At 37.2% G+C, this 17,042-nt stretch overlaps 2 protein-coding genes across 8 annotated transcripts in view; both read right to left on the bottom strand.

Moving 5' to 3' along the window:
- The window catches only part of LOC141908039 (pre-B-cell leukemia transcription factor 1-like), a 28,288-nt gene extending 25,545 nt beyond the window's left edge, over positions 1-2,743 (bottom strand). For 5 of the 7 annotated variants that reach the window (XM_074797826.1, XM_074797828.1, XM_074797823.1 and 2 more), the window contains exons 1-2: positions 2,337-2,743; positions 2,157-2,230 (exon numbers count right to left, since the gene is read on the bottom strand). In XM_074797826.1, coding sequence (XP_074653927.1) covers positions 2,157-2,230; positions 2,337-2,545 — 283 coding nt within the window. In that variant the 5' untranslated portion in view covers positions 2,546-2,743. Of the gene's footprint in view, positions 1-2,156; positions 2,252-2,336 lie in introns of all 7 variants that reach the window. The other 2 variants (XM_074797824.1, XM_074797827.1) reach the window with 1 other exon arrangement.
- A 2,667-nt stretch (positions 2,744-5,410) lies between these two features.
- Positions 5,411-17,042, bottom strand: part of LOC141909380 (voltage-dependent calcium channel type A subunit alpha-1-like) — a 129,623-nt gene continuing 117,991 nt past the window's right edge. The window contains exons 48-49 of the mRNA XM_074799827.1: positions 16,511-16,751; positions 5,411-12,739 (exon numbers count right to left, since the gene is read on the bottom strand). Of these exons, the coding sequence (XP_074655928.1) occupies positions 11,808-12,739; positions 16,511-16,751 (1,173 nt within the window). The 3' untranslated portion in view covers positions 5,411-11,807. The remainder of the gene's footprint in view (positions 12,740-16,510; positions 16,752-17,042) is intronic.

The raw sequence follows: 17,042 nt of genomic DNA, 5'->3' as shown, positions 1-17,042 counted from the left end.
CCTGAGTCAAAAACTGACAGGTCACAGTGGAACCTCAATCCTCAATCCTGCAGCCGCCACAGTGAATACCTCAATCCTCAATACCTCAGCAACCCTGAGTCAAAAACTGACAGGTCTCAGTGGATCCTCAATCCTCCTTACCTCAGCAACCCTGAGTCAAAAACTGACAGGTCTCAGTGGAACCTCAATACTCAATACCTCAGCAACCCTGAGTCAAAAACTGACAGGTCTCAGTGGAACCTCAATCCTCAATACCCCAGCAACCTGAGTCAAAAACTGACAGGTCACAGTGGAACCTCAATCCTCAATCCTGCAGCCGCCACAGTGGAACCTCAATTCTCACTGCCTCAGCAACCTGAGTCAAAAACTGACAGGTCACAGTGGAACCTCAATCCTCAAAACATCAGCAACCATGTCCTACTGAGTCAAAAATTGACTGGTCTCAGTTGAACCTCAATACTCAATTCCCCACTACCCAACCTGGCAGTAAGGAGGAGCCTCAAACGTTCACCCAACCTCAACACCCGTGTACTCAAAAATATAAAGGTCTACAGTGGGACCTCATTACAATAAACCTAGGATTTCATCCCTTACGTCGATGTCAATTTCATACTGTACACTACGAACTATTGAATAGATTTTTCTGGTGCCTTGAAGTTCATTTGAACGTGGGTGAATAGAACTAATTGTTAATCAACTCAAGCAATGAAATTTTTTAAGAAATTCTCTTAAAACTTTTTTTCCAATTTAGTTTAATAACGCAAGAGTTTATCTTGAGTTAATATATCAGTAATTTGATAATACCGAAAAATATGACATCCCCAAATAAGTCTTGACAACAGACTGAAAACTATTCAATGATGATAATTAACAAAATCATTTTCAAATTCATACGCAATAAAAATAAACGCCGACATACGGTACGCGATGAATTATTATTATTATACAAATATAATCTGTTTACGTGAAATGATGTATTACAAACATAATGTGAGGATTAAATCATCAAATAAATCCTGACAGGATTAACTCATATACACATATCATATACAGTGTAGCTCATAAACTATAGCGTAACTGGAGTCGACTGATACAACCGAGCTGTCAGGTACCGGACTTAACTGTCATCTCTTAATTGATGAATATATTTCGGAACATTAATATTTTAATATAGTTACAGACAGCAGTAGTGACTAAGCTTAAATGTTTTAATATAATTGGGGGTAGGATTGCTGACAATCCTGATACGTCTAACATATGTTATTTCTATCATACGAGGCTTTCACAGAGGATTATCCTATCGCTAATTATTGGATTATTAAAATATATCACATCAGTTAAAAGCATTATTCGAAACAACTTATCATCATCAGGCCCATTATTATAATAATCATTATAATTTCAAATGATTCTCTGTTCGTATCCAGGCATAAATCGAGGAATCATTGACATTAATCACGGAATTACCAGAGCCTAAAGCTGACCCTAACCCGATCGACCTGAGCCTCATCCTGACTGTACCCTATTCAAAACCTTCCACCCTACCCTATACCAGGGCTGGGTTTCATAGAGGTGGAAGATAAATAGTCACTGAGAACAGTTTGAAATTTGTCAGTTATAACCACGGTTTCTCATTGTTACTGCGGATTGATGGTTGTTACCCAGATTGAGGATTTACCCCAAGGGATAACTTTGATACTCAGTCTATGAAACCGGGCCCAGGTGTGTCAACCCCTAAAATAGCAGAGTACCCTGCAACAATTTCACTATTAAAATACAGTCAAAACTCATTCAGTTGCTGTAGTTCTGACAATTATTAGATTCACGACTTAAACAGAATGGTGACTTGCAATGAATTGGAAATACAGATTGAGAGACTGAAAAATAGAAACATTTGAGTCATGTGACGACTTAGGCCTACTAAACTTCAACTTAGCATTGATGCAACGGGAACTCAAAAATACACATGATTACAGAGATGACTTCCAAAAAACGTCCCAGCTTGAAATATAGGCCTATATTTACATTAAGTAGGCCTAAACTGGTTTAGAAATACACATCGGGATTTAAAAATAAGAGATGACTTCAGTAATGTGATGATTGTAATGCGAGTAAGGGGGCCAGGGGGGTTGGTTCAGAGAGATAGCGGGACTTACCGGTTTTTTCTTTAATCTCGCACAACACTTGAAACAGAGCTGGTTTCATTCTGTGACAATTTAACGTATGTTTTCTACAAGACGAAGGCGAATAACTACATGTGATTATTTTGCAAATCGCCGAACGTTTAAGAAAACCGGTTTTGAAATTTGTATGAGCCCTATTCTAGTCCTGCTTACCTAGCTTGGGCCTCGTCTAAACTCTGATCGGTAATCGTCATTATCTGCTGTAAGATATCTCCTATTTCTTGTTTGCGGCTCTCAGTCGGGTCGGGTCCGCCTAGACCGTGACCGTCGCTAGTCGGAGGCATGTTATAACTCAAACTCTGAGCCATTGAAACGACTGTTTGAGGTTGATGCATCAATCGGGCCGATTGATCGGGGTCCATGGTGGCGTTATCTGCGACGGATTATCTGCGGATTATCTCGCCGGATTAGATCAGGTAGTCGCGCTGAAACTATTCACTTATCTGATAACTGTATTTTGACGATGAAATGGTGTTTATTCTGGACGTCTCTGCAGCTGTATCCTCTCAAACTCTCCTCACAATAAACAGCACCATGGCCGCAGCTGCATTAGTATTACAAACTCATCAGCCAATCACAGTACACTTAACTCACTTCAGCGCCGTCTACTGGCCGCTAATGGAATCGCTCAGGATTCGTTTCGAGTCCCATCTGCGCGTAGGGATTTTAAGATAAATTCTCCAAAATTCTTTATTCCTTCTTCGATCGACTTTTTCCTTTGCAAATTATCAAATATGAATAAAGGATGGTTCCTTTAACCAGTAGAAATCAAAAGCCTAACAAAACCAGTAGAAATCATAACCCTCATATCATCATCAGATCATTTTTAAATTTTATCAGTCACTTAAAATCCCAGGTTTAAGAAAATATACTTGAAAAAGCATACAAGATAGCAATTTTCGAATTAAAATTCGCAACGAAAAGTCTCTAGTACACAAACCAATGAATTAAAGATGTCCACAAAGATAAAAAAGCAGGCGGATCAATCATAGAATTTCTGAAACTAAAGTATTCAAAAATTTCATTGCGTGATGGGACTCGAACCTAATAAATGACGGTTCAGTATCGATCTACATCAATCCGGAGTAACCTCAGATTGCTCATTCTTACTGTGGCAAGTGAGATTCCTCCGACTTTCTGGCTGATGTCTACATTATATCATAATAACAGATTGTTTTTCTGTGCTCTGTCGATTATTTCCATAAATCCTAATGAAGAGAAACCGCCCGATGGTCAAACCCGCACAGTGGTTGGAGCAACCCTCTTGATGACATTTGACTGACCGTGTGCCGGGTCCGCTATTCTCATTGACAAACGTCTAAGTCCGGTGCCTTTCTAGTATTGACAAACTGGTCCGGTCGTTAGCATGCTGTCCTCGTATGTGGAGCTTCCAAGGTTTGAGGCTTCGTCGACCCACTTTTTCCATAGTCAATTTTACACAATTTTTCTTTTGCGGGTTCATCTTCACCCTCACAAAAATTAAAACATAACCATCGTTACAATGATTCCAATTGTCGCTAAGTCAGATATCCACTTCAACCAGAATATTCGAGCAACTTGTGCCCCTGAGTGAGGCCCGAAATGTATCCATTGTATAGATAATTTATAGATAATTAAGAAATCATTAGAACACCGATAGCTATTTATTACTGCGGCTTTTGAGGCTTTCCCATCTATTAAACCGGTCGGGACTGGGTGACAAATACATTCATCAGTCAGACTATTGTCGTTTGAGCGCCGTGAGACGGGAAGATGAATAGACATTCGATCTTTTTTGTTCGGAAAAAAATAATGTATGACATCTGTGATAAAGTCTCCTTGTATTGTTTCTTTTTTTTTAAATAAACGAGTACATTTTTTGAACTATATTCCGACCGGATCAGGGCTGGTATACCGCGAAGGGGAACTCAATGAATCATATAGGTTTTGGGATACAGGCGCGGATCCAGAGGGGGTTTCGGGGATCGTGACCCTTCAAGTACCTTACATGGAGAATCGAACCTGTCCAATTAGTAATGACGATCAAATTGAAGATTTATACAATTTTTTACGAGTCTGGCCCACATCTGCCAGACCCGATCTTGATTTATGTTGTGCGTCTCTCCGCCGAGAAATTCACAAATTGAATGGGCAAAATGCGTTTAAAACCTTTTTAGATGATTAAAAGCTATCGAACCCCTTAGGGAGACGATTACTATCTTTATGATATTGTGTGCTGCACGAGATGTATATGTTTCCTCCATCTTAAAAACTGTACCAATATATTTGCAGTTTGTCAAAAGTTCATTAACTAACAATACAGTTCAAAATGTAGATTATGATCTTATGATCGATCGTTAAAACAGCAGTCAATTGAGAATATGAGAAATAGTGTTTTTTTTTCATGTCAGAAGAGTTTGCAGGCGGTGCAGATGTTCGTGTAATTATTAATTACTGACGATTCAAGTATTGATTGATAATTCAATGTTATTGCAGGTCTCTAAAGCACGATACTAACTACACTCGACGTTTACAGGGAGCACCAGAGGCTTCTTTTGACAATAGTTTGTTGTTCGGTTATAATTTGAAAATATGTACAAATTGTGAATATGTATGTCATGACACTGGTAAATTGGTGCAATGTATTTATAACTGTTTGATGAATAAATATTCATGTCATTAGTTGTCCATATCGTCATATATGAGTGTGGAGATCTTTAGAATTCTATAGATCTGGATAATCTTTAATGACGCTTCATCATCAGAAGTTCATATCGTGATGATTGGTAGACTCGCACCTTCATTGACCACAAAGCAGAGTTTTGTAACTTGTGAGGAAGCCCTCTCCAACCAGGGTCAATATCTCCTTGCATGCAATGATGACAATGATGTATGAATGGTCCATGCCCCCAGGTCGAAATGTATCCTTTATTTACTCAATACCGACGTTTCCAAAAAACCATTATGTCTTTTTGAATGTAAATTATTTACTTAATTGCTTTGAAAATGTTCATCATATTAGCATGGACTCTAAAACGATGTCAACTCTTCATATTAATTGCAACACCTTTTCCCCTCCTGATGACAAAATATCAGCTGTGTGTATCCAGTCGTTGCAATCTGTACCACGAAGAGCTAACAGAAAGTCACTCTCGGAACCATTCTAAGGATCAACACAGTGTTGATCCTAACAAAAAACAAAACATTAAACACAAGTTTTTTTTTCATTTATCATTTTAAATTGCCATTTTATTGAAAGCAAAAATAGAAATGCTGATATTAAACGATGATTGGACCCAGCAGTATGTTGAAGATGGGAATAAAGTGCCACAAAACCATAGGAACGAAACATCGACAGCTCGGGCATCTGTTCGGCTTCTACTAATCGCTGATCGCTTGGGTTCCGATAGTTTTGGGCAGCGCGAGAATTCATATGACCACATAATATTCATTAATTGTATCGTTTTTAACACAGTTCACAGTAATTCAGACTTTATATGAAAAAGAAACAAATATTAAAATTGTCTTCCATCTCGAGTTTTTCTACACGTGTTCATTACGAGATATCAAGATGAAAGAGTCATACACATCATTATTCATTTTTACACACCGATCATAATCATTATCTTCTATATATCGTTATAATAATAATCATATCGTAATCAATATGGCAGCTATACGACAACTGACGACTTGGCGAGTAATAAAGTAGTGTGCGATGTAAGATATATGTATTGTTTGGAGGAATATACGTTTGGTATATTACTAAGCCACTGATTATCATCAAAGACAGAAGAATGAATGAAGCCTGTTGAATGACGAGGTTCGCATAGAGAAAAAAAAGAATTATTGACTTTCAACTGAAAGGGAGGTAGATTCTCTTTTTACTCTTGCTTATAAATTACGTGAGCCATCCAACTCAGATATCACTCTCAAGACAATAGATCTGACTTGAGCGGAGTCGACTGTACCATCCAACTCAGATATCACTCTCAAGTCAAAAGATCCGACTTGAGCGGAGTCTACTGTATCATCCAACTCAGATATCACTCTCAAGTCAAAAGATCAGACTTGAGCGGAGTCTACTGTACCATCCAACTCAGATATCACTCTCAAGTCAAAACATCCGATTTGAGCGGAGTCTATTGTATCATCCAACTCAGATATCATCCTCAAGTCAAACAAATTTTGTCTGAAGAGATCTGACTCGAGCGGAGTTATTGGTGTAAAATTTCGGAAATGTACAATAAACCTTCATCATTTTTATCCAATTTTCACAGATTATTTTTTTCCGATTTTGCGACTATTAGAAAATTCTCTACGCGAATAGAAAAAGGTATCTGCTTTCTGCAGATCTATTATAGATAGCACTAACGATAGTTGCATAGAAATCTGAAACAAGGGCACACACATCATTCATGGCTTCTAGATGTTTGAAATACCACATTTTATTCTCCGTTGACATATTCTCGTATCGATACTATTTTTAGTTAATATGCAGTTAACTAATCAACACATTATTTCTACACTGTTTCAAATATCTCGCATGTTGACATTAGTCAGTCGATGTCTGATGAACGAATGAATTGTTTGACACAAAGTATAGAAAAAGGAATATAACGTTTTTGATTCGTACATTTCACACACATTTTCCGAGAAAGTAATTTACAATTTGTTATCGAGAATTACACTAATGATTTATAGGGAAATGAAAGGACGCTTCATGCATTTACATTCACCATACTATTAAACTTTAATCACAAAATTCGATGTCGATATTTCACATTCTAAGACGAAATGTATACCTACTTCGTTTAAAAAAATACAAATACTAAAGGCGGGTCTGCTTTTATTTATAAGATAATATGTTGTATGATTTAGTTGCTAGATAATTTTTTTTACGATGAAGAATCTATTTAGTAAGAAGTAGCTTAAACCATGTATTATATATTATAGGTAAATAACCACCACATCGACCTCAATCGCTGAGTGAACTATAAACTATTAGATCGGATGGTTATAATACTTTGTTTTCTTTTTAAAGAGATGCTTATACTCGGCATACTCAACAGGATAAAATGTTTATAAAGCCTGGCGTAGGTCGACCTGCGACGCGATAGGTTACAACTGGTCGCAATTGGGCACGTAGGCCGACTGCTATTTCAGCACCAGTGTGAGACTAGTCTGTCAGTTGTGACTGGGAGAGACCGTCGCGTAGCAACGCAGAAAATGGAACATGTACGACTCATTATAACGTCGTCGTTGGCAGTTGCAGGGGTGCATTTGCATCGCAGAAAATTGTACCGCAGGCAGTCACAAGGCCGACCTACGTCCGGTTTGAGGAAGGCGTTTACTATTCATCTTATAGTGAACCATGGACTGTAGAGGCCATTAGCGCAGAACCTTTTGTCATGGAGTATTAAAGCGTAAAATATCATCGACGAAACAAAACAATCACATGATCACATCTAAATAGAGCCTTATTGAGATAACTCGCGCTGCAGTCATCTTATCGTTATTACCACCTCAGCAAACATGATGACAAATATCAGTCATTAGTAAACACAACCAGATCGTTGAGAACATGAACAGTACTGGATTGATAATACAGTGATACAGTAACCAATCTATGGATTCTATTGATTAGTAAAATCATAAACTGAGGGAATTCTGTAAGTAGTGTTCGAATGTTCAGGACATCGAAAATCCCAAAAGCGAAAACAATATGAATTTCATTTTCTATATCGAGTATAAACTGTTTTTGATTAATTTATTCAAAATGTATTCTAATAATAAGACACTTGGCTTGGAATTGTATTTCAACTGATGAGAGGGGATTCTCAATCTTGAAAACGTTCGCGTCAATATACTGTTTAGACTCATTAGAAGACAAGATTCATATTGTTATCATTCTAATGAATTATAATCTTGATAAATCCTGTAATTCACTGTACTACCAATCCATGATATCAACCCGGATTCATTTCCTGAGCTTCCTACTGATCCAGGCTTTACTAAATACTAAAGCTAAGCTAAATCCAGACGAACAAAGTATTATGTATATCGCACTCGCACATGTTTGGTACCAGTTTCATAGAAATTATGACGGGTATTTTCCTTTAACAAGTAAGATTAGCTAGAACTCATGGCAGTGACCCAGCTGGTTAGATAGAATTCCATTCCAACAATAATAAGAGACTATGTTATGTGCACAAACTTTAAATGAATATAACAACTATTTCAACTGAAAAACAAAAATCTGTACAATTTAGGCACAAAGTAAAAACACTTTTTAACGAAAGATTTATCCCTAAACTTGGCATTTTTCAATGTAAAATACTAAGAAATAACCAGTTTTTATCACCAGAGCAATTTCAACTGAATAATCAGATGATTGAATGCTTGTGCTTTTTTGTTGAGGTAGACAAATTCAACTCTAAAATGTTTAATTTCTATTCTGGTCGACTAAAAACCTAAAAATAAACGAATTATCACCATTCATTTGTCAACCATTTTAAAATGGTAGAAGATTAGCGTGAGTCATCGTGGCGCTCAACAACATCGATATACAACCTTTATAACAACAACAATAGAATTGAATACCCGAAAACAATTCCGTGCGAAAACTGCGTACCAAACATGGAGCCGTTTATAGCAGAACGGAGTATAGAATGTTTTATAAAATTTTCAGAGAAAGTGGGAAATGAAACATAGACTTTTCTCTAATCTGAAAAATCCTTAAATCGATCTCTTTCATCTTTCATAGCATTGCTTACCCCAGGTATGTTTTATTCGGGGCAGGGGGGGGGGTGTGTGCAGGTGTGGAATTTGATGCACACTTGCCAGAGTGTCATTAAGTGTTTCCTAAATTAATTTAAATTCTAAGTGATTTCCAAGTAAGTATAGGCCTACTGTATATAACTCCCTCCAAAACTTAAAAAAATGAAATATGAACAAAATGGAATTTTATACGGAAATTCGTAATAAAAACATTTTCCAGATTAGAGAAAATCTGATTTACAACCCCTGGGAACAAGAACAATATCACATGATAGACTAGATAAATATATAACCGTTCGTTCAACAAAACATAAATAATTCATAATCAATTAACAGCGATAAACGTAATATTATTATGTAATTTTTGTTTACATACAACAAGAAGCTGCAATTGATTTAATACATCTATATATCACAGCAACAAGAGTTTAGTGAAGGAATAAACTGACTATGAGAACAATCAAATGACAATGTTTCAACTTCCATTGCAGTCAATATTATTGAACCTCTGGACCCAGTTCCACAGTTGTGAGTTAGAGTCAACTCTGAGTTAAAGTTAGTTCATTTTCAATGTTTTAACCCAGGGTCAAATCTTAACTCAGAACTGTGGAACTGGACCCTGATTTGTAAACTTGGAATGTGAATTGAGTGAATGATGATGGGCAGAAAGTAGAAACATTGACATTCTATTATTCCATGAGACCAAGATTACCAGCATTATCTCTTTTCTGAAATAACCAGTAATTAGTGTGATGACTTATCAGAGTTTCACTGTATTTTACATACAGGGGCTGCAGTTGCTCAAAAGTTGGTTAGTTAACCAGTGGATAGTTGACATAGTGACAATTAATAGTTCATTGTTACTATGGTATTTATCCGCTGGTTACCTTTAACCGACTTTTGAGCGACCAGCCCCGGTACGATGTCTTATTTGAATCTTACTTATCATTTGTTCAATGTTATATTATCCAACTATAAAAGTGATCCTGCTGAGGAAACACTACCGGTATTTTGCTAAGGTCGAAATTTCACGAATTGCGATGAATCATTTCAAAGCGAAGACAAGCTGGAAATCGTTGTATCGTTGAGATGAGAATGATCGAAGAACTGCAACATGACTGCTGTATTAGGAATGGGTTATCGATAAAGTATAGTAAGGTATATAACTGTAAATACACATATTATTTATTATTCATTATAATTTTATCATGACGATGATAATTTTTAACAAATTAACGAAGATTATATTATTTATGATTCGTTACACACACACACTAAATCTTTCGAATTCAGTAAAAAACTATGTTGCAATTTTTCCGATGTCGGATCCACACGTACGCGCATAGATACGTCTGTACTGTATGTGCGTACGTATACAATGAATCGAGAGCTTATATTAATTATTAATACGATATTTATATATTTCATGAAATGCTTTTTAATTTTATATTTACATTATTTAGACATCAATCGTTTGAAGGCGACGATCGCGCGCAATTTTTCAATTGAGACAAAAAACATCCGTTTTACATCGGCGGCTACAGAAAGACTGGACATTGAAACAAACGTGTACATGTCAGCGACACAGACTCTCTCGTCCGATATGAAATACACATGTACATATATATTCTATGTACTACTAACTGTTCCGAGTGTACAATCATCACGAGCAATGCAAAACACTACAGTCAAAGAAAAAGAGCTAGATTGCTAGAAAATTGGTTGTATCATGGAAAGAACTTTTCTCTTCAATAATCAACCAAATCTATCACCGTTAATAATGTAGTCATGGTTCCCAGTTACGTGAATTCTAATTTTTCCCAAGTATTACATGGGGTCATCTTTCAATTTTCTGAAATTGAAATGAACAGATACCATCATAGCACAGGGACATGGGAACCACGTCAATTATCTACATTCATCATAGTTATGCGATGCATTTCAATGAAATAATTTGGTTAAGAAACTCTACTTATGGCCACAGACTAATATAGAATATCTACGTAAAGCTATGTTCAGTTCGATGAGCGATGGTACAGTTGAGAATCTACATTGCTTATAGGTTTTGCATTGTCATGGCTGCCCAGTGGATGTTAATCTTAGGCATTGTTTGGAATTATTCAAAAAACACAGGATGCCGAGACCATCAATTCAAAATGAATAATAGCCATTATTCATCATTACGCAACAACATACAAAATTGAGCAGAAAAGGCGCAATAAGGTCATTCAAGGTGATCGTTATTTTCCAAAAAATGCAGACAGTTTTTCGTAATACTTTCATTCTCATCATTGAATTTTGTTCCTACAAGCCGTCATGTCCCCTAGAAGTCGGTCTTAAACTTTTTCCCAGTTTAAGAGATCCAACTTAAGACTTACGACTCAATGACTGATGTCTCATGACTAAAAACTTGCGAGATAATTTAGACTTATGACTAAGACTTCGAGAGATTGTTCTTCATTCAGAGATTCAGAAACCCTTAATACTTCGTAAGCATTATATTATTAATTGACCGCACGCTTTGAAATGACTAGATTTTGATCTTTGTGCAAACAGCGAAGCATGAGACACGAGTCAGAAAATAAACACAACATATTTCTATACACGTTACCTGTACGAGATTAAAGCAGGCTTTTTAAAAATGGGCAAAAAAAAAACAAACAACTTTCATATTCCTGGCTGCGTTTTAAACAGTTTACCGTCGATCGAGGCGGAAAAAAAACGTGAATTCGACGATTGAAGAAAACGGCGATGTGACGTTTCGCGTCGAATTTGAGCGTAGAAAAATTGATAATTCCGACATGAAACATATAATAGTATTAATTAGTTACACGTAGATAAAAATAAACGATGAATTCTGATTGGCTAGCACCAATCATCCTCGTCGGAATCGCTATGCACCCTCGGCGGCCGACTGCTACCTCCGCGGCTTCGATCGGTTCTTTGCCCTTGACCCGGTTTAAATCCGTTGGGCAGATTGGAAGAGGGCAGGCCACCGGCAGACGGACGCACGACGGCCATCGACCTCGGCTCGAATTCGAACCGATTGTCTTGTTGAAGTCGATTATCACGTTCGAACGACGTGTCACGTTGTCCGTTGTTTAGTATTTGTCCGGCGTAACGATGCTCGTCGAGACCGTCGTTAAGGTTACGCTCACTATTCGGCCGACTCAAATCACGTAAACTCGTCCGTAACTGCGACGGTGACGAACGAACCGCGCTCTGATTATTGATGATATTCAGATTGTTTTTCTCGGTGGGACTAATCGCCATCGGTCGTCCCGGCGACGACGACCGACACTTTCGTGGTGGAATTGGCACGGCGAGTTTTGGCAGATGGGTCGGTGATGCATTCAAACGAGGGAAGTTAATACTCCCGGGACTCCTATGCGATTGCGGTATCGTCGGTGATGGCACTACGTGAGGCATTTTTTCGTCCTGCCGTTTCACGGGCAAGTTCAAAGTTGTAGGTTTATTAGGGGTGGGTGGTAGACGTCGAGGCGCACGTTTCGGTGGAGACATCGACGGACTCGGACTACGAGACCGATCGGTTAGATTCGACGATCCGTAGTATTCGTGTATAGGCGTGTCTGTAGGCGAGGCACACGGTGACGGACTTCTGGAACGCGTCTCGAGAGATGTAGCTCGGTATAACGGTTCGCGACTTCCGCTGCGACTGACCGCCGGACTCGGGTTCGGAGAGCCAATCACTTGACGTTGTTGCTGTAATGGCGGTCGATTGCGACTACGACTGCGACCGCGTGATAATCTCGGGGACCCAGGAATATTTAAGTTATCTTCATGACCTGAAAATAAACAGCAGATATTTTTACTACGATGAACATTCACGAGTAGAAAGTAGAAATCAATCAACTCAGATAATGTTTAATGAATATCATTAAGAGTAACCCACACTATCAATTCAAACAAACTTTTCTTGTTTTTATCTTACTTTTTGGGTGGAATCCATCCACCTATCTTCAAATAAACTCTAAAGATGGGTGGAAAGATTCCACTCACCATGAATGTAAGAAAAAGGAACAATAACAGTTGTTCGAATATTGATCTTGTAGGTTTCTTTTAATGATACAATCAAGACAAGTTGCCGCCTATGAAGTGTATATAACAAACCACAATATTGAAGATTTAACAACATAAGTCTTTTATATCGATATTTCAGGTAGAATGCTTCTACCCTACGGAAAATAAATAAATGCATCCACCACAATAAGGCACAAATCAGAAATAACTACCCATCGTGATACAGATTTCACAAGAAATTCTGTATTTGACGAGGGAATTAATTCTGAGATTAACATTCTTTATACAATAAAAAAAACCAGCACCAATTTCAGTACACCTCAAACACTGAACGAAAATCAATATTTCTAAGCAAAATATGGTGAACTTTTACCAAATGAAATAAAGACGAATTCATAGCTAGGTGTAAACTAGACTCCGCTCATGTCTGATGTTTGAGTTGAGAATAATGTCTGAGTTGGGTGGTTCAAAATAATCTTTTTTGCCAAAACTGTGTCCATATTGTTAATATTTTTGTTGTCCAAGACTCAAGTTTGGGATAACAGATAGTTAGCATTAATGAGTTTTGTGTATAGGACACCAAAAAGCATTAGGGGTTCAAGTAACATTGTTTATGCAGTTGTGGTAAAGGATTTATAAGTCAGAGGCTACGGACAGCTACACTGTCTACAGATGCTATAATGTTTAGGTTGTTTTCTAAGATAATGCAGGACAATTTTCGACTACAACTACATTGGTTGGTTCAGAGGAGTTTAGGATAGCTTATGGACCACTACTATTAAAGTCTACTTCATCTCTGATGGACCTTAATATCGTTTTACTCTACGTGGATATATTAGATTTTTGGTCTTTAAAAACTAAAGATTCGATGAAGACTATTTTTGCTTTGTGCATTGAAGACATCATGCAGAAATGATCATTCCTTGAAATATTGTCGAAAATGGCAGTCGTCAATTTATAATATACAGAGTAGAATTTCATTACAACCGTTCCCCGAAGAGCTTTAACCAAGATTTGATGATAATGAAGAAGAAGATATTGAAATGTATAATAGATTCCCATTCATTAAATTACCATAGATGATCACAAAAGAAAAACCGTAAGAAATATTCATTTTGAAATCTGATTTTCCAATAAATTTCTCATCAACAGGTTTTTCATTTGCTAGATGTTCATTTTCTTGAATATAGACTTTTTATTTGAGAAATGAGAGAAATTTTGCTGGTTATATAACCTTCTGTTTACACCACTGCCTGCATGTCTTCGTTCTTTCTCTGCAAAAATTGCGTTTTAATAAAAGAAATAAATAAAAAGGTTGCATGGAAAAAACCGGGATTTCTATAAGTGTAAGGTCGGAGCTGTATATGTGATACATGTGATTGCTACATCGTTGGATTGTGGGGTAACAAAAAGTCATATTTAACTAAAATGTCTTTTTGCAATTTCATTAATAAGAGAGGACTTTGTAGCAACACATTGGTGTGTTTTAAGCAGCTTACCGTTACAACCCAAAATACATTCACCTACTACTAAAACAAACCTTACTACAAACTAATGTTGTTTAACACAAAATAATGAATAAATTAAATGTGCAATTAGATAACCTTGCAGGGCCCAGTTTCACGAACAAGTTTAAGCCTAAAACGGTTAAGTTTGAATTGTTGTCCTCATTGAAAACATGAAGTAACCAATGGCATTTACACCAAAAATTTGAGTTTAACTTTTTTGTGAAACTGAGCCCTGCTGTTGATAGTCAGAGAAACAGTGTAATTCAAGGCGTATCTGTCAATGACTTACAACTGCAAGTGAATGAACTACTGAAAATTCTAAACATCAATGGATTTAAATTTTACAATTCATCCAAAACACACTTGTAAACCCGGGCTTTATTCAACCTATTTTCATACGGAATAGATATACTTTCCCAGTAATGGTCCCAGTAATGCCAGTTTTACTCTCAAAGAACTGAAAGAATTTGAGTTGGAAGGTTTTAGCAAAGCCCAGATTTATAGGAAGGTAGAGCGTTAACATACAAGAGGTTAGGTATAAGCTTGAAGTAGTCAAACTAGGTTACTCCAAGGTATAAGCCATGTAGACATATTGTATCTATGGTATAAGCTTAGTATTTCATATAAGCACAAGAGATGGCTGAGGCTACCTTCCTGTAGCTCATACATATCATGCAGCTTAAAAAGATCCGGAGTCTTTTTAAAGAACTTGGGTAAACATTGGACAGAACAATACGTGTATTTTACAAGACAAGGGGGTGATTAATAGGAAGGGCTGGCACAGTGTGTTCTATTTGAACTAAAAGCAAGATCAAAAACAAGCAACACTTGAATATGTTAACTGAAAACTAAAATAATTTCGTCAAATTAGTAGTTAATAATCAACTTAAAGCGCTAAAGCAAAGGATAAGGGTTTGAAAGCACAGGATCCAGTTCCACAGTGGCGCCGAGCGAAGATGTTGCTAAATGAACTGATTATAATTGTAGAGTCTAACAGTAGAACTGGATCCTCAGCATCATGCATTTCATGTATTAACTGATATTTTCTCCATAGGGTACTGGGGTATATAACGTAAGATCCATCAGGGGGGAGGGCTGGAAGATATTTATAAGGTGATGAATACATAAGTTCATGCATTTACTTAAGCTAAGCCATACTCATATTATACAGCGGACAGTAACCAACGGTTTTTAGCATTTTCGACGCAACAGGGTTAAGGGTAGGTATACAGGTTTGACAAGTAACTAGCTAGAACTGCAGGAATATTAACGGTATTACCGAAGAATTCCAAATTATATTTCAATCATTTCAACTACGACTAACATCAATTGCACACAAATTACAACAACTAAATCAATAGGACTAAAAGACGAGTCAGTCAAATTTTACACAATATTCACAAGCGAAGCTGTAGATGTCTATAAACCGAGCCCTACTCCTCGTTCGAGTTTAACTGAGATAGAGTTAGAATAACAGTCAGGATTATCATTTTGTTGACGACTTACATTTAGTAAATCGAACTGGAAATACAAATGAACAAATGAGTTAACTCTATATTCAAAATGCTTGGCTGTATTTAGTACCCATCGGCTTCAGTTGCTCAAAAGTTGGTTAGAGTTAACCAGTGGATAGTTTGACATAGTGACAATTAACAATTCATCGTTTCTATGGTATCTATCAACCAGGACCCAGTTCCACAGTCGTGAGTTAGGGGAACTCGCAGTAAAAGTTAGTTCATTTTTAATGAGTCAAATCTTAACACAGAACTGTGGAACTGGACCCGGATATCTTAAACCAACTTTTGAGCAACTACAGCCCCAGAAGTGTGGAACTAATCCAGAATCTCAGTATTTTCAGGTATGCATGGTTTATACACAACTTAAACTAGGTTCTGTTCGAGAAGAATCAAGAATGCATCAGATTTAGAGTAGGTTTATTGAGTAATTGTGTAAATACAGTTCGACTGATCTCATCTCTATTAGTTGTATTGATAAAACGACGGCTACACTGGTGTCTACCTTTCTTTCTACGGTAACTATCTCGGATTCGATCGCGGTCCGCTATTTCATGCGCTTGATCACAAATATTTGTTACTGCGGCGGAAAAACCAATATCGGCTCGTCGAGGAGACGGCGAGCGTGCTCGTTGGTTGTACGTTGGGGAAGTCGGGGATCGCGGGGTAGTCGGGGTAACGGGTACTACATCGTGATACGACGGCAATCCGCTCGCGTGCTCCGGCTTCAAACCAGAAGAAAAATCCTACAAAATAAATTTGCATACGTTTTTTTTAATATCAGTTTTTCGAGGATGATAAACGTTCGTCGGGAGGAAATCTGAAAAAGATCGCATCGAATGAGAATTTCAAACTTCTGAACAATCGCGATACCATGCATCAAATACATTCATAATGAATCAGAAATTGAGCTGAAACGTTAATTTTTCGAAATAAAATGACCCGTTTTCTGTGAAAACACTTTATATCAAACGTATAAACTCGCTTCAATCATTCATTCAGCTATAACCACATAGATCAGTTTGTAATTTCACTGT

The sequence above is a fragment of the Tubulanus polymorphus genome, chromosome 7 (genome assembly GCF_964204645.1).
Source record: "Tubulanus polymorphus chromosome 7, tnTubPoly1.2, whole genome shotgun sequence".
NCBI classification, from domain to species: Eukaryota; Metazoa; Nemertea; class Palaeonemertea; order Tubulaniformes; family Tubulanidae; genus Tubulanus; species Tubulanus polymorphus.
Note: the sequence above shows the minus strand (reverse complement) of the source record. Positions and strands in the feature narration are given on the sequence as shown.